Source organism: Schistocerca cancellata, chromosome 2, assembly GCF_023864275.1.
Source record: "Schistocerca cancellata isolate TAMUIC-IGC-003103 chromosome 2, iqSchCanc2.1, whole genome shotgun sequence".
In the NCBI taxonomy this organism is placed as follows: Eukaryota; Metazoa; Arthropoda; class Insecta; order Orthoptera; family Acrididae; genus Schistocerca; species Schistocerca cancellata.
Window position 1 is genome coordinate 604,753,419 of NC_064627.1, and position 18,885 is coordinate 604,772,303.

At 39.3% G+C, this 18,885-nt stretch overlaps 1 protein-coding gene across 1 annotated transcript in view; it reads right to left on the reverse strand.

Moving 5' to 3' along the window:
- LOC126162255 (uncharacterized) overlaps nucleotides 1–18,885 on the reverse strand; it is a 50,540-nt gene that overhangs the window by 19,879 nt on the left and 11,776 nt on the right. Inside the window, exon 2 of the mRNA XM_049918646.1 lies at nucleotides 16,657–16,753. Coding sequence (XP_049774603.1) covers nucleotides 16,657–16,753 — 97 coding nt within the window. The remainder of the gene's footprint in view (nucleotides 1–16,656; nucleotides 16,754–18,885) is intronic.

Consider the following 18,885-nt stretch of genomic DNA (forward strand, 5'->3'; position numbering starts at 1 on the left):
GAAATGGTTGATGGTTAGTTGCCCTAATTGGGACAGAGATGTGAATCAAGCCATCAGAGAGGTGGAAGTCAATGTCCAGGAAGATCGCACGTTGGGTTGAGGAGGACTAGATGACGTGGGTGGGAAAGGAGTGTTGAGGTTGCGAAGGAATGAGGGTAAGGTGCCTTAGCCATGCAACCACAACATGAAGCTATTGTCAATGAACCAGAACCAGACTAGGGGCTGGTAATTTAGGGAGGCTAGGAAGGCTCCCTCGAGATGGCTCAAACAGATAAGGATATGAGGGTGCCCTGCAGTTGTCTTCGACTTGTAACTTCCCTTCGGACAGAAAAGTAGTTGTGAGCCTGGACATAGTTGGTAAGGTGTATAAGGAATGAGGAAGTGGGTTTGGAGTCCAAACGCTGTTGGGACGGGTAGTGTTCGATAGTGTCAAAGCAAGGGGTATGAGGGATGTCTGTGTATAGATAATTGGCATCAACAATTATGAGTAGGGATCCAGGAGGTAAAGGGGTGGGGATGACAGAGGTTGGAGAAGGAAATGATTAGTATCTTTGAAGTGCAATGATAGGTTCTGGGCAATTGGTTGGAAGTGTTGGTCAATGAGAACGGAAATTCTTTCAGTGGGCAGCTACAATGGTGCATCCAAGATTATTGGGTGTGAATTTTGGTGAACATGTTGACAGTGGGTGTGCAGGATGTTGTTGGGGTGAGGAGGGAGATGGACTCAGGGGAGAGGTTCTGGGAAGGGCCCACGGATTACAATAAGGACTGGAGGTTATATTGTGGTTCGGGGATGGAATGACTATGGAAGAGCTTGTAGGTGGTGAAATACAATGTTCCATTAAAAACATACTATAGGAAATCATAGGGGTCCCATCATCATAAATGTTGACATTAAAAAGGGTTCTGCTTCTGAAAAAGATTGAGACACACTGTCGTGGCACTAATTGTGTATCAATAGATGGTACTAATTGTAAGTATGTGAAATGGGGCCTATAATGCAAACATGACCTCTTTGCATCTGTGATTCATATGTTTCAGAGAACCTATATAAAGTAAGAAGCTGATAAAATTACCCATAGTTTGAAAGCATGTGACTGGTGATGAAAGTGTTGATAAAAACAGTGAAAACTATTTATTTAAATGAAGATCCAGAAAGAAGCAATCACAGAATTTTTTGACAACAAAGAAGCAGATTGTGGTACACTATCAAAAAAATTGTTACACTAAAATGACAAAACGAGCTCAATTTAGGAAAGATGAGTGAAAAACTATGGCCATGTAGCTAATAAATCCTAATACTCAAATTTACAACATTAACCCTACTGGTCTGTTTGGGTCTACAAAACCCAAAATTGTTATAACTTTTGTTTCTCATCATTTAAATACCAAGGTAAGTTTATGAAATTTGGCGACTTTGGGCAAAAATGTATAAGCAACACACATATAAAACTACTATAAAATATTTTACGTAGTTTGGACATAAACCACAGTGAAATGTGTGACGTTCAAGTCATAATGACCCAACATAAATATGCTGAATTATTTGAATCTTTACTGTTTCTGCTCAATTTGAATTGTGACAACACCACAATCGGATCAGTGACTCAGCAAGAAGAATTAGAAAATTCCTCCACAGATGATGGAACACTTTACAATCTTCCAGTGTCACATCAGTAATGCATCTGAAAGCACATGTTCTGAAGACAGTGACAACACTAAAAACTGTATAAAATCATGTACAGTCTTTTCTTTCTACTAATGGGAATATGGAATGGCAGTTACACCTACCAGCATAACATGACCACCTACCAGCTTAAAATGTCATTAAGAGTACCCCAAGAGTTACCAGGTATCGAACTGGCTGAATAAGTGATGTAAGTAGTTCATTTGAAGTAGCATTTTGTACGGTGCTTCAAAATGAAACTACAGATATATTGAGCACTGAGGGGCAGCGAGTATATGGTCAACAACTGATTCTGTTTTTTCATGTGTACTTATGACTACTATTCCTTGTGGGCTTATTTCAACCACATGGGGGCTCTACAAAATGTTTGGTGATAAGGATACGGGGCGGAACATATTTCGAGCAACCATATTCAATAAAACATTCTGTAAGGCATTTTGTGTCCTGTGCTTTGATAAGAAATCCATTAGAGAGAAAATACGAGATATTTATAGACTTGTTGCAATTTGTAGTATTTTAGAGACATGGGTAGAAGTCCTTTCCACACTCTGTACTATATTTACCCAATTGTAAGATGAGGTTCTCTCCTAAATTCATATTTAAAAAAACAGGGTCATCTTATATTTGCAGATTAAAATATTGCTGCTGAGGTCAACAATTTACATTGTTTAATGGAGTGATTTTTATTTACAGATGAAGCTTTGAATTTTGAGGTCACATGCAGATTTATTTTGAAGCATTTGGAAGGCAGGTCTAGTTTAATGATATTCAGAATACAGGTTCAAGATTTCTTGATACAACAATGTGCTTGATACAGTATTGACGTTGCTCAAACAATCATGTGACATTTGACTCACATGGTTCTAGTGCAAGGGGTACGCGAGAAACTATGAAATAGACACTACAAAAACCTATTGCGCTGCTTAAAATGTGACAATTCAGTGAAAAACAGGAGGAAATAGCACTAAATTCTATTATCTTACAAACTACTGTTGTATTTGAACAGATTTGCAATACAAGTTATCGAATACATATAGTTACCATGACAAACATTAATGCTGCTTTTTAAGTAAAGGTAACATTCATAAGCAGAAATGTCGTCCTTAAAAAAACATCACTTGATTCTGAACCAAAATCAATATCTTAATTGATTATGAGAGACTGTACTGATTTACTAAGTGGGTTGCAAACAGGAAATTCGGTTGCATATTAGAATACTGGGTAGAAATGTTACCTGCTTTAAGTAAGTTTTAAAACATGATGGAGAAAATTAATCCAGAATGAAATGTCCAATAAAAGAAATAATTCATATTACATTGACTGTAATTATTGTTAGAATAAATTACAGTGGAACACCAGTTGTGAAGATAGTATCATCAGACGTCAGTAAATCACAGGACAAGTGAAAGTTCGAGAATTGGAATGAATGGCGATTGTGATCTATTTTTGTATTAGCTGCTGCTGTTACACATGACTTGCACCCTAGTAGATACTGCAGTCCATGTTTCACAATTGCTCCAGCATAGCACTACAGAAGGGTTGAAGAAAGAATGGTAATACCAGCTCGGTTAAGAAGTGCAGGGAGGGAAGTGGTGTGTGGGCAGTAAACTACATCATGTTGCCAACCATGAGAATATATACCGCGTACTTTGGCTGTTTAGGAATGTTATGTTTAAACTGCAGTTTGCCTGAATCCATTTGTAGTCAGAACTGAACTGACTTTAAAATTGGACAAATACTCAACGATAGTATTCATTTCTGCAGGAGACTTAAAAGTCTACATAGATACCATTGGCTTACTTAATTGTTTTGTGCTACCATGTTATTGACTTTCACCATAACGTATGACAGGCATGAAAGAGGGTGTGTCAGCCTGTCCCAGTCACTAGTTCTACATAGCCAGTGCGGGAGCAGTGGGTGGACGATATTTTTCGAAGTAAGTGACATAGTAACATTATCAATCAGTATAGAAGCAAAATCCAAATGTATTTGAATAAAAACAGCTGTGTTTTCAGGTCCCACGGTAAATGCAACCTTAGAAATAGCAACTAAACACTTGGGAAGACAAAGATACAAATTTCACAGCTGTACCATTAGGATGATGATTAAAAATAGTGACATCACAGGATTAGTAAGTAAAAAATGTAGAAAATAAAGTGGTCTGCAAAGTAATGCAAACCATTTCTTTAGGGATCAAAATATGGACTCTATGTGATAACAAATCTTCATACATACTGAAAAACCAAAATTTATACAGTAAAGGAGAGTGGCGTGGAAGGGCAACAGAAAAAAAAGAGTAGGGGAATAAGTGACCTTGCTACTCTCACTTTCTGGTTTGCAAGGTCAGAGTATCACACATGACAATTTTTCTAAGTCATGTTATTTGGGACAGTTTCTCCTGAAAACGAAACTAACAATTTGGGGTACTACATGGAGAAATAAAGCAGAGTTTCTACAAAATATGAACAACAAGGAGGTTCATAGCTGTTCATTTTGCTTCATAAATGACACTGCCGTGGTCAGTTATTTAAACAGAAATAAGGATGTTGTACTGCCATTCCACCATGATGAATCTAGTAACAGGACTTATAAGAAGCCAAAAATTATTTCAGCTCATCATCATCAAATTGTCATCTTTGCCTGTTATGGTACCCATCGCTTCCTAAGTTTCTCTGAGTAATTCTCCCAACTGGCTTAAATCTTACATGAATTTTAAAATCCTATATGGAAAGGCAATCATTTTCCACACACTATTCTGATATGTTCATTCCAGTTCCTCTTATTTTTCTTGTTAAATGATTGAGGATACTAAATATATTCAGTATTTTCCTAATTTCGAACTCTGTCAGCTCTTGTGCAACCCTTTACTGCTCTCAGAAACCTCATCTCTGTTGCTTGTATGCAACTTTTTTGACATTTACTTTGAATTAGAATTAAGCTAAAAGGGGCTGTCAGCATGCTAGATCAATTAACAGGTACATATACAAGCAAATACAAAACCAGTAAGTAGGCCATGATGTTCCTGCTTACAATGCATATGTCTTGTTTTTCTGACCAGACCTACTAAACATGCATGCTGCAAGTTATGTCCAGTAATCAATGACAATAAAACAAATGTATTCTGCAGAAAATATAATAAACATGTTCGCAAAGCAAATCACCTACTCGTGTCCAAACTGTAATTGGTAAGAACAAAAGTTAGGATATGAAAGTTAATGTTTTGAAAAATAGCTGCCTGTGCTGAAAACTGACTGTTGTTCTGTGTATCATCATCATCATCATGAAAACAATGTAATATAACAATGTCAAGAACTGTGCAAAAATGAGTATTGGTGCAATTTTTTGTCAGTATACAGTAGTGGAAATCAGTATAAACACATGGATTTTGTAAGAAAATTAAAATTGTCAGTTGGAATAGTTGTGCACAGTGTGTCTGTAATAGTATGAAACCCTGTCGAATGGTATCGCATTTGATGTCAGTAATATAGTATATACCAAGAACTCTGTATAAAAGCAGTTGGCTCTGTGTGGTGTTTAGTGTGTGCATACATGCCTTTACTGCAGACAGGAGACAGACTTCAGTAGTGACACCACATGTTGTGTTGAAGGAAATGGGACACTAACTGTCAAATGGCCAAGAAGTTGAATCAATCTCGAGTACAGTGTTGGTAATTTTGTTGGATTGGGCACACAATATGAACAGAACAGAAAATATGAGCAATGTAGAAAATTATCAAAGGCATCAACACAGTTACTTCTGCACAAAGCAAGGGCCACAAATTGTTATTCTTCTCAACTTGCTACTAATTTACATTTGCCAGTAACTGCCAGATATGTATGACAAATATATTGCATTCAAGGAACAACTGCAAAAACCTGCTCTAACACCCAAACAAACAGGCTGGATTGGAGTTTGCTGAAAACCATTATGTCACAAAATTCAGAATGGAATAAAGTGATCTTCAGTGATGAGAAGAAGTTTAATTTAGATGGGCCAGATGGATTTCAATATCATGGCATGCTCTGAGAACAGACCTGCAGGTAACAATGAGCAGACAAAAATTTGGTGGTGGAACTATCATAATTTGTGCAGCCATCTGTGCTACAGGTAAAGTGCGCATTGCTTGGCTGAACAATATAATGAACCCTAATGAGTACACTGAGGTGTTAAGGACAGAACATAATAGAAAGTGTAAGGATGTAGGGGGGCAAAAGTCTTAATGTTTCAACAAGATAATTTATCTGTGTCTTGTTTCTGTCACAACCAAAAAGTGGTTTGAAGATACAGATATCAATTTCTTGTCCTGAGCTGCACGTAAGCTGAATATGAACCATAAGAAAACCTTGGGGACTACTTGCAAGGCATGTTTATCACGATGGAAGGCAATATGAGGCCTTACGTGAGCTGAAAAAGACTGATATGAGAAGAGTGGGGAGGTAATTAGGAAGAACCAAAGTTGGACGAAGTACTAACAACGCAATAACACAACAGGAAACTGCAAGTCTTTATACCAGTTTCCATCCAGGAAACTGCAAATTCATGTTATGAAAGAGACTATGTAAGTCTGTCATGATTTATTATGTCTTATATGTATCTACTACCTTCATAATAAATTTGATATATGTATGCTTCAGACATTGTACTATTATTTTCGTACGAATCCTGCCTTTATACCAATTTCTACTACTGTATTAATGTCAGGACATATTGACCCTACCCATACCACTGTACAGTACAGTGATCAGGAAAGCAGGATTAAAGTGAACATAGATTTGCTAGTACTATGATGTCTGGAACAAAATCCTTAAAAGAATCCACATTACTTACAAATATCTCATGACATCTTACACTCCTGGAAATGGAAAAAAGAACACATTGACACCGGTGTGTCAGACCCACCATACTTGCTCCGGACACTGCGAGAGGGCTGTACAAGCAATGATCACACGCACGGCACAGTGGACACACCAGGAACCGCGGTGTTGGCTGTCGAATGGCGCTAGCTGCGCACCATTTGTGCACCGCCGCCGTCAGTGTCAGCCAGTTTGCCAGGCATTCAGAGCTCCATCGCAGTCTTTAACACTGGTAGCATGCCGCGACAGCGTGGACGTGAACCGTATGTGCAGTTGACGGACTTTGAGCCAGGGTGTATAGTGGGCATGCGGGAGGCCGGGTGGACGTACCGCCGAATTGCTCAACACGTGGGGCGTGAGGTCTCCACAGTACATCGATGTTGTCGCCAGTGGTCGGCGGAAGGTGCACGTGCCCGTCGACCTGGGACCGGACCACAGCGACGCACGGATACACGCCAAGACCGTAGGATCCTACGCAGTGCCGTAGGGGACCGCACCGCCACTTCCCAGCAAATTAGGGACACTGTTGCTCCTGGGGTATCGGCGAGGACCATTCGCAACCGTCTCCATGAAGCTGGGCTACGGTCCCGCTCACCGTTAGGCCGTCTTCCGCTCACGCCCCAACATCGTGCAGCCCGCCTCCAGTGGTGTCGCGACAGGCGTGAATGGAGGGACGAATGGAGACGTGTCGTTTTCAGCGATGAGAGTCGCTTCTGCCTTGGTGCCAATGATGGTCGTATGCGTGTTTGGCGCCGTGCAGGTGAGCGCCACAATCAGGACTGCATACGACTGAGGCACACAGGGCCAACACCCAGCATCATGGTGTGGGGAGCGATCTCCTACACTGGCCGTACACCACTGGTGATCGTCGAGGGGACACTGAATAGTGCACGGTACATCCAAACCGTCATCGAACCCATCGTTCTACCATTCCTAGACCGGCAAGGGAACTTGCTGTTCCAACAGGACAATGCACGTCCGCATGTATCCCGTGCCACCCAACGTGCTCTAGAAGGTATTAAGTCAACTACCCTGGCCAGCAAGATCTCCGGATCTGTCCCCCATTGAGCATGTTTGGGACTGGATGAAGCGTCGTCTCACGCGGTCTGCACGTCCAGCACGAACGCTGGTCCAACTGAGGCGCCAGGTGGAAATGGCATGGCAAGCCGTTCCACATGACTACATCCAGCATCTCTACGATCGTCTCCATGGGGGAATAGCAGCCTGCATTGCTGCGAAAGGTGGATATACACTGTACTAGTGCCGACATTGTGCATGCTCTGTTGCCTGTGTCTATGTGCCTGTGGTTCTGTCAGTGTGATCATGTGATGTATCTGACCCCAGGAATGTGTCAATAAAGTTTCCCCTTCCTGGGACAATGAATTCACGGTGTTCTTATTTCAATTTCCAGGAGTGTATTTAAGCATAACTTCTTCACAGGCAAAATTGATTCAAAATATTAGCTGAGGGTGTTGCCTACTGAGAAAGTGGTAAAGTATGTTGGTTTCCTGTAACAAATGATAAGTTACAGGCATACTTCACTGTCATCATCTTCAAGACCTATACTTCAAGGTAAATGGCTGAAGAGAGAAACAGCCGAGACATAAGGGTTGCCGAAATAATTACACTGAGAAGGCTCATACCCACTTCCAGGTATTTCCACATTTTTGCTGGTTGGCCAGAAACGGTTACTTAAAATGTTTCACATAGTGTGTGTTCCACCCAAAAGTCTGTACTGGCCAAAAGGCAGATGAAATACAAGGACAGGCTTTCCCATTCCCTGTATAACCCATTAAAGATAGTCAGATCTGTTATTGATACATATAAATTAATCTCTTTGTATTATGATTACTACTACAATGTGAAAATATGGGACAATGAGAAAGAAATAATGACACGCTCATCAAAGTTCCAGAAAGCATGTGTTGGGTGTGTTTGGGAATGAAGAACTAATCACAGGTAACAGCTCTCCCAACTTGTTCACAAGGCTAGGTGGAAAAACACACATGGTAGGGACTGTACAGCCAGCAGGGGGAGGGGGGACATAGCTCAATCCAATGCAATTGCCTAAGGATGGAAACTAAAACGGGCATTAGCCAAAAAATATTCTTGGTGTATTATAGGCTGGTCAGAAATGTATACCCACTTTCTGAATTCTTAATTACACATAAGATATCCAAAGGTACAGAACAAAGACGAACAAAGCTCAACTTTAACTCTACCATATATTACAATCAAAGAACGGGATGAGCTGACATGCAAGACCAGTATCTATATCTTGGGCAAAACAATATTAACTTTCTTCTCTGTAAAGTATCAAGAAAATAATGTACCAAAGTAAAATGGGCAAGTAAAACAAGTAGAAAGATTTACATGTTCAGAAAACTAGATACAAGATAAATCATATCACAACACAGTGGAGGGACAGGAGCATGTGGATGAACTGTGGATGAAGTTTTAAGATAATGGCTGAAGAAACACTGGATACATTTGGACCTAACAGAAAAGTTCAGGTTCAGAGGGACCATTCCACAGTAGACAGCATGTGTTTTTAAGAAAAAATATCTGAAGAAACAGCAACTACTGCACAAAAGAGGTTTAATAAAAACTGCTATTGATATAGATATGATGAATTAAACGTATTTGGCTGTGCAAATGGCAACAAGTGAAGCCTTCATCAACTATTGTAGCAGAATCTTAGCCAAAGACATCTCACAAAACTAAAAGAAATTCTGGTTATATGTAAAGGCTATCAAATAGCACTGTCCAGATACTCGTGAACGAAACAAATACTGAAACTGAGGATAGCAAAGTAAAAACATAAATGCTAAATTCTGTTTCCAAACACTGCTTTGTAAAGAAAATTCCAGAAGTACTGCCAAAGTTTAATTTTCATACTGCTACGAGGATAAGTGACATGGATATCAGTTCTCAGTGGCACTGGGCCCGATGAAATCTCTTATCAGATTTTATACACAATTTGCAGCTGGGTCACCCCTTCTTTGAAGCATGAGATATAGTGCAGGCTGTTAGTAATAAACTGAGCCCACCATCTGGAAGAAAAAGGTCATACCTGACTAGAAATGAGTAGCAGGAAGTGATCAACAAAACTACTATCCATTATCACTGGCACCCATCTCTTGTAGAATCTTAGACACAATCTGAGCTCAAACATAATGAGCCATCTCTAACAGAATGGGCTCCTCCACGGCAACCAACAAGGATTCTGAAAAAACTGGTCATGTGAGAACCAACTGGCACTTTTCTCACACGGCGTCCTGAAAGCCATGAATCAAGGCAGGTCAGGTAGATGCAGTATTTCTTAACATCTGTAAAGCACTTTACTTACTATCAATGTTTATTAATTAAATAACAACCATATGGGCGTATCAAACCAAATTTATATTGGATTTAGGATTTCTTGGAAGGGAAGATGCAGCACGTTTTCTTAGACTGAGCATCACTGACAAATGTAGAAGTACATGCACACCTCAGCCAGGGAAATGTCTTGGACCCCTTGTTGTTAATAGAATACATTAATGAGCTGACAAACAGCATTAACAGTAACCACAGACATTTTGCAAATTACACAGTCATCTATGATTAATTAGGCCTCCTGTGTGAACAAATATACAGTAGGTTTTAATAAGCTTTTTGAAAGATGGCAACTCATTTTAAATGTTCAGAACTGAAAAACTGCACACTTTACAAGGAGAAAACATGTAATGTCCTATGACTACAACGTCAATAATCACAATCAGAATCAGTCAACCAGAGTATAACTAATCTGCAGGGAAAAGCAATACGCTCTACTGTAGATAAGCAGGTGACAAACATCAATTCTACATCTGCATCTATACTCTGCAAACCACCATGAGGTGTACGGCAGAGGGTACGTCCCATTGCATCAGTTATTAGGATTTCTTCCTGTTCCATTCACGTATGAAGTGTGGGAAGAATGACTGATCGAATACCTGTGTGTGTGTGTGTGTGTGTGTGTGTGTGTGTGTGTGTGTGCGCGCGCGCGTGCGCGCGCGCAGTAACTATTCTAATCTTATCCTCACGAACCACATGTGAGTGATATGAAGGAAGTAGTTGTGTATTCCTAGAGTAACCGTTTGGACCCAGTTCTTAAGACTTCCTTAATATTTTTTGGGATAGTTTATGTCTGTCTTCAAGAGTCTGGCAGTTCAGTTCCTTCAGTAGCTCTGTGACACCCTCTGATGCTGCCCTTCTCTGTTTACGTTTAATATCCCCCATTAGTCCTACCTGGTACGGGTCCCACACGCTTCAGCAATTTTCTACAGTGGTCACATGAGTGATTTGTAAGAAACCCATTTTGTAGGCTGATTGTACTTCCCCAGTGTCCTACAAATAAACCAAAGTCTACCACCTGCTTTACCCACAACTGAACCTATGTGACCATTCCATTTCATGTCCCTATACAGTGTTACACCCAGGTATTCGTATAAGTTGGCCAATTTCAACAGTGACTCACTTGTATTTTAGTTATAGGATACTAAGTTTTTTCGTTTTGTGAAGTGCACAATTTTAAATTTCTGAACATTTAGAGAGCAAGTTGGCAAACTCTGCACTACATTCAAATCTTATCAATTTATGCAGCTTCTTTCAAATAGTACTTCATTATAGATAGCTTCACGATCCACAAAAAGCCTGATTTTACTTTAATATTTTCTGCATGGTCACCAGTACATAACATGAACAACAAGGGTTCCAACACACTTCCCTGGGGCACACCTGAAGTTACTCCTACATCTGACGATTACTCTCCATCCAAGATAACATGCTGTGTCTTCCCTGCCAAAAAGTTCTCAATCCAGTCACAAATTTCACTTGATACGCCATATGGTCATACTCCTGACAATAAGTGCAGGTGCGGTACAGAGTCAAATGCTTTTTGGCAATCAAGAAACATTGCATCTACCTGGTTTCCTTGATCTAAAGGTTCCAGTATGTCATGTGAGAGAAGTTGGGTTCCACATGACTGAAGTTTTTGAAATCCATGCTGGTTGGCACTGATGAGGTCATTCTGCTCAAGATACCTCACTATGTTTGAGCTCAGAATATGTCCTAAGATTCTACAACAAATTAATGACAAGGATTTTGGACAGAAGTTTCGTGGATCACTTCTACCACCCTTTTTGTAGATGAATGTGACTTGCATCTTTTTCCAAGAACTGGGCAGAGTTTTTTGTTCGACAGGGTGTATACACAGACAAGGAAAAAAAAATTCCTGGCTTTTCCCTGATTTCACGGTTAAATATACAGTTTCTCCTGGGTGAAAAAACACTGTTTACATGTTAAATGACAGTAGATTTTCCCTCGGAATTGTGAATCTTAACAATCCCTTGAACGGTTATGTTTTCATACACTGCACTTTAAAAAAACAAAACTCTGGGAAAAAAATCATGTTTTGGAAAGATCTTTCATGGGCAGCAACATGTACACTGCATATTTTCATATTACGAAAGTATAAATTCGAATTCCACCAAACACCGCATGTTACTTTCCGAACCATAGAAATCGGGATTGTGATGCACTTCTGTAAGCCAGTCATAGTTCACGTCACGTGATCTCGCCAGCTGATGACAGAGGATATTGAGACCAAAGGACACGTGATGTACTCAGCCAATAGCAACATCATGTTAAGTAGCGCGAATACACAAACAAGAAAAGTTATACATAGTAGTGCTACTAGAAAAGCAAAGCTTTCACATATTGCAAGAGACGCAAAGATTTCATATATAACGTTGATCTTTCTTGTGTGTGTTACACTTTAGGATATATAACACAAATGTGCCAGCAAAATTTTTATTCGAGTCCAGTGATTGTCCTTTAAGTTTTCCCACAAATTAGTTACCAGAGAGGAGAGAGGACAACCCGTAGTACTACATCAATTTGCTCATAATAATGACATAGAGGTTTGATCTTCTGGGCTCGAAATTCTTCTAAATGGCTCGTCACCAAAGAGTTGATTTTTAAATGAGAGTGAAATGCTCTGTTATTTAAGAAATTCATCGTACATTCTCACACATAGTCCAACTTGCGTAAAAGGAAATTTAGTTTTGAAGTAACGCTTTTCAAACCACCATTCCCAATATTTTCCCGCGGCATGTTAGAAACAGGTTCGTTCCAGTAGTTGTCAGAGAGAGCAGATAACAGGCGCCACTGCACTTGCACAGCTACGATGACACAGGAAGCCAGAAGTTTGTGTGTGTAAAACGTTAAAAGATCTTACATTATGTCATAAAAGAAACAAGACACCAGAGGATACTCCAGAAGCATTGGAGTTTCGTGAACCATACTAAAATTGTGCACATTTAAATTGCATACTTAAAGTGCACATTTGTATGTCTAGATTCCCAACGAAGTAGGCCTCGACCTGATGATATGCTTTCCAGTGCGGTTTTCGGGATGTAAGTTCGTCACATGTTTTGCTACATGAAAAATAGAAATGTCGCTGTCTAATACAGGAAAATACAGCAAATACAAATAGATTCCAAGATTGATGTGGTTTCTCGAACTGATTACATCTATTTTGTCACTGTCTGCTAGATACAACAAAATAGGCTTTCTAATATTGCAACGATTGTAACACACATCAAATAAACGAGACTGTTTTGGCACAAATGGTCATTTTATAACACGACAGAATATAATTCACGAAGTACCACTATCAAATGCCTATTAGGCCGCCTACAAGCAAAAAGTCTTATGTTAGTTTCACATTTCATTCATACGCTCCAGTTTCTCAAGCATAATATCTAAACGTTATATGAGTTTGGAATTGTCATATTCTTCCATAATTTGTGTTATGTCTCTGTTTCTTCTCCTTCCTCATTCTAACAAACAATCTTGTCATCACTAATTCTGTAACTATTCCTGCCACTGTCAAAACTTATTCGCTGGTTAACTTCACAAACCCTGCCAGAATCACCGGTTTAGTTATCTCGCAATTATTCTCTAGTTAGGCGTTTTTACAAGTTCATACAACGCGTCTTCCGCGCTAGTTCCAGAATCGAACTTATGCGACTGCTGACCAGGGACTGTGCAACAACTGACCGTTACTAGTGTAGCAACTGACCAAAAATTTTCTGTCAAAATTTCATTTTCTTGGATACACCGAGGAGATAATACACGATCTTTCTTCCTGTTAGTTGTTTATTTCCACTCTGGTAGACTGAATCTATGGATTTCACTAGCAAGTGTAACAGTGCTGGTCATTCGCAAACCCAATTAACCACATAATCAGATTGTGATTGGCATTTACCCGTTCGGCTTTACTCCGCTCATCTCGTATAGCCCCATCCCCTTTTGCCTGCAGGAAAGTTTATTCCTAGATACGAAGATTCCCCCGACATAGATGTCACGTACACTATGCACGCACTCAAAAATAAACTTATGGTTTATTCAGAAACCAGCTTAGAATGTGTTCAAAAAACAATAGGGATGCATTTCAAAATCATATGAGTAATTGATAGAGTAACATGTGCTGGATGCTAGGCACTTCGTGAAACAAGATTTTTTTCCTCAAGAATATGACGACCCCCCCCCCCCCCCCCCCCCCCCCATAGATTTGGGCCTGGTGCCCATGCGTGAATCTGGCAGGTTGGGCGCGGGAGTTAAATTTTTCCCGGTTGCATCTAGCTGCGACTGCTTACACAGCCAAATACCAAATTTCTGTAGCCAGAAGTGGGAGAAGGTACTACTCATCCACAACTCAACTGTGCATGACCACGCACGTAACAGCTAAAACGAATCTAAATGCAAACAGTTGTGTTGTCACGCTCATCGGAGGCAATTTGTTGTTGTGAAGCATTTGACATGCTTGTATAAGCACTGTGTTTTGTTGTTGTATATGGCGCGTTTCCTTTGCAATTTAAGTTTCTCTCTCTCTCTCTCTCTCTCTCTCTCTCTCTCTCTCTCTCTCTCTCTCTCTCTCTCTCTCATGTTTTATTGCTGCAGTATTCTTCTGCAGTAGCGGGGTACAGTAATATCCCTTGTTAGAGTATTAACTGACAACTAAAACTATGAAAAATTCCTGGAATCCTAAAAATTCCCAGGTTTCTCCCAGATCTCCTGGGTCGTATACACCCTGTTTGAGGGATCTACAACAGATTGTAGTTAGAAGAGGGAGGAACTCCAGCTGCAAATTCAGTATAGTCTCTGACAAGGATTCCATCAGGGCCTGGAGCTTTGTTCAGTTTTAAATAGTGGGACCATTACCATGCTCTCAAGGCTTCACTTATCTCTGAACAATATTGACAGGTTTACATTTTGGGCAGAGGTTGTTCCCCTGAAGGGCATCTATGCAGAAAATGTTACAAGCAGTTTCCTACCATTGTGGGTTGCACGTTTTTGAGTCCCACAACTTGTCCGCAGCAACAAAGGATGGCAGTTTGTACGTCAATTGTTCACTCACCTCATCTCACCTCACAAAGAACCTAAGTATACATCACATAGAAAACAATGCTTACCAACAAGCATCAAATGGTGGTGTTTTGCTGTGGCACTGCAACATTGAGGCACCATTAAGACAGTGACTTTCAGATTACTGGGTTGACAACTTACCAAGAATCTTAATGGGTCCCCAAAATTATGTAATGCCCAGAACATAACACGACAGCTGCATGAATGACATACCACATGGTAACTGGACTTCTAGATGATTTCTTTGAAGTTACACCACATGTGTGTGAGACTCCAACTTCCATTTTCAAATTGAAGCAGCACATGACATCATTTAAACCAATAAATGTTCGATATCGTGCTGCATCTGTCTTCACGCATCCTGAACTTATGACTTTTTCCCTTTTCCCATTTATTCATAAGACATGATGCACAGAGGAAACCTCTCCAACCAATTTACGATGGAACATATCTGGCACACTCGGCAAAATGCTATCTTGATGAAATACCTCATGGTCAGGAGATAATCAACACATTTAAGCCAGCTTTCCTGCTGAATATCATCACATGTGCCAATTTCAAAACCAATGAGTTACACATTCTGGTCATACATTGCATTTCCCAAAGAAATACATCAATGTTACCGGTGGGGGAGGGGGGCAGTAGAACATGGTTGTGACTGATGCACAGTGAAATATAAACACTGTTGAAATTATACTGGAGGAACTAGTCTTTTGTTTCTGTTTACCATTTCCATTTCAATGTGACTAAAAATATTTGTGAACTTCTTATAGTTTGTGTTCGTGGTGCTAAATAAGTAGTTATTTTAACAAGATCATAACACAGATATTCAGAAAACAATTGGAAGGTACTGTAACTATCAACTATCTAGCAAAATACTTCCTACTTCCTAAGTTTCAAGAACCACCATCAGGTGAGGAATCTAGCAATATACTACAATGCCCAAACATTGCCCACACAGGGACAACTGTAATTGACAAATCCTAGACATGATTTTATTCAAATAACGTATTTGTCAATTATAACTGAGCACGTTTAAAAATTTTAGCAACAGCTGCATATGTCCCACAAAGAGTATGTTAATTACATAATGTACAGAAGCATTTAAACATTATTATTTCAATGCTCTGTATAGAAATAAAATGGAAAGTAGCCCTAATAAGTTTGACATGGGGAAGCATCCTCTGCCATGCAGTTCACTATTGCTTGCAAAGCATAGATGTAGACAGTCACATATAGAGAAATAAGTTGAAATGTATCAAGATTTATTTCTACTTGGCACACACAGCAATGAGGATGCAAGAGCATACACAGTGAGCCCATCAGAGAGAGAGAGAGAGAGAGAGAGAGAGAGAGAGAGAGAGAGGAGGAGAAGAATAATTTAGCAGAGCCACTACTAACTATATTTGTCCTTTCTCATTGAAAACATGCAAAGCACACCATGTTCCTTTACCTTCTCTGTTCAAATTGATAGAAATTATGTGTGTTCATACTTAAAACACCTGAAAGTATTGAGGATATATGACGGAGATGTTTCTGAAAATGCAGTAACTCTAATTTTCTTATAACTCGGACTGTTCCTCATATCTGAGTAAGTGTCGACAGTACATATTTACCATGACGAAACTGTTCAAAAGCACGAATAAATTTCATTTGCAACTTACAGTTTGCTTCCATTTCATTGTCTGCACCAATTCTTCATGGATAAGGTAAGTGTCCTTTCCTCTTGCCTTCAGCTTCTTTGGGAGTTCATTCTGATACCTTGAAAATAAGACTGGAGTTGAATTGACAATTTCTTTCACATAAAGCAATATGAAGCCTACTGTAAATGTTTTAACAGAATGTTTCTGTAACATTTAGTATTTGTCAACAAGTAATAACACTTTTATAGGTTTGTTTGAACATGAAAGTTTCTTTCCAAGTGTATCCCTACTAATTAGTGATGTCTGTAAATTAGTCCTCTTCATGGTTAGCACTCAGCATAAAAATGGGAACTATATATAAAATGGAATGCTTGCAGTTCAAAATGCATATCCCGAAGACTATTGTGGAACAGTATCACCAATATCTAAACACCCATAATGAAACTCTTGTCTTTTAAAGATGTAGAGAAAAAAAAAAGGCAATGCAATGCTTGAAATGCAAACAGTCAAAGAGGAGATTTTTCACAACAAATTAGTGCGACCCATCTTGGAATACAGTTCAATTGTGTGGGACCAGCACCAAGTAGGACTAACAAGGGATATTGAACATCTACAATCTTCCCACTACATCTAACTGCAATCCATCCATTTCCCTTTTTAAATTTTCTAACCTACCTGCCCGATTAACACTTCAATCTGTAGAGCACCAGTTTTGTTTCTCCTTATGACGACATCCTCTTGCACGCATTATTGCAGCCAACATAGACAAGAAGCCCATACTTACCACAGTAACACGAGTTTATATATGCCAACTAGCTATGCAAATGATTAGGAGATTGAAGAAATGCATGGCAGGATAAAAGAAATTATTCAGACAGCTAAAAGAGATGAAAATTTAAATGTGATGGGGGACTGGAATTCGATAGCAGAAAAAGGAAGATAAGGAAAGTAGTACGTGAATATGGACTGGGGGAACAAAATGGAAGAGGAGCACAATTTAATCATCACAAACTTGGTTTCAGAATCATGAAGAATGTGGTATATATGGAAGACTTCTGGAGATGCAAGAAGACTTCAGATTGATTATATAATGGTAAGCCAGAGATTTCAGGTGCAGATTTCAAATTGTGACATTTCCAGGGGCAAATGCGGGCTCTGACCAAAATTTGCTGGTTATGAACTGTAGATTAAAACTGAGGAAACTGAAAAATGGTAGGAAATCAAGGACGTGGAACCTGGATAAGTTGAAGTAACCTGAGGTTATTGAGTTACAGAACAAGCATTGGGCCTCAGCTGACTAAAACAGTGGAAAGGAATACAGTAGAAGATGAATGGATAGTTTTGAGAGGTGAAATACTGAAGGCAGCAGAGAATCAAATAGGAAAAAGACAAGGCCTAGTAGAAATCCTTGGATAATTGATGAGAGGAGCAAATATAAAAAGGCAGGAAATGAAGCAGGTGGAAGGGAATATAAAGGTCTAAAAATGAGATTGGCAGAAAGTGCAAAATGGCTAGGCACTAACAGCTAGAGGACAAATGAAAGGAGTTAGAAGATAAGTATCACCAACAGTAAAATTAAAGAGGCCTTTGGAGAAAAGAGAAGCAGCTATAAGAACATCAAGAGCTCAGATGGGCAACCAGTCTTAAACAAAGAGGGGAAAATTGAAAGGTGGAATGAGTATATTGAGGGTCTATACACCCGAGCGATAAACTTTAGGAAAATATTATAGAAATGGAACAGGACATAGGCGGAGACAGTTATTTAGTTAGTTACACTTTCCATAGATCACTTGAACGATACTCTTATTGAAATGATGTGGAACAGACCAGTTTATAGGATACACATACACAATTAGTATTACCATTAATGAAAAATTATCATTCCTAGTCCTACTAATGCGACTACACTTAATCTCTCAATGGTTACCAGTTTTTAAGAAGAAATTCATCAATGCAATACGAGTTGTCCAAGAAAAATGATTTGAAATTAGATTTAAAACTTGCTTTGCTACCTTTCAGACATTTTATATTACTGGGCAAATCAAAAATTTTTGTTTCTGTATACTCCTTCCTGAGCCACAGACAGCTTAACAAAGGGTAATAAATGTTTTTTTGCAAAAACAGACATAATGTCTGATGGGATAACAGCAATCAGTGATTTTATAATGTTACAATCCGTCTTGATTGCAATTTATTTATTTATTTATTTTTTCAATATGACCGTTTTCGGTTCATTCAGAACCATCTTCA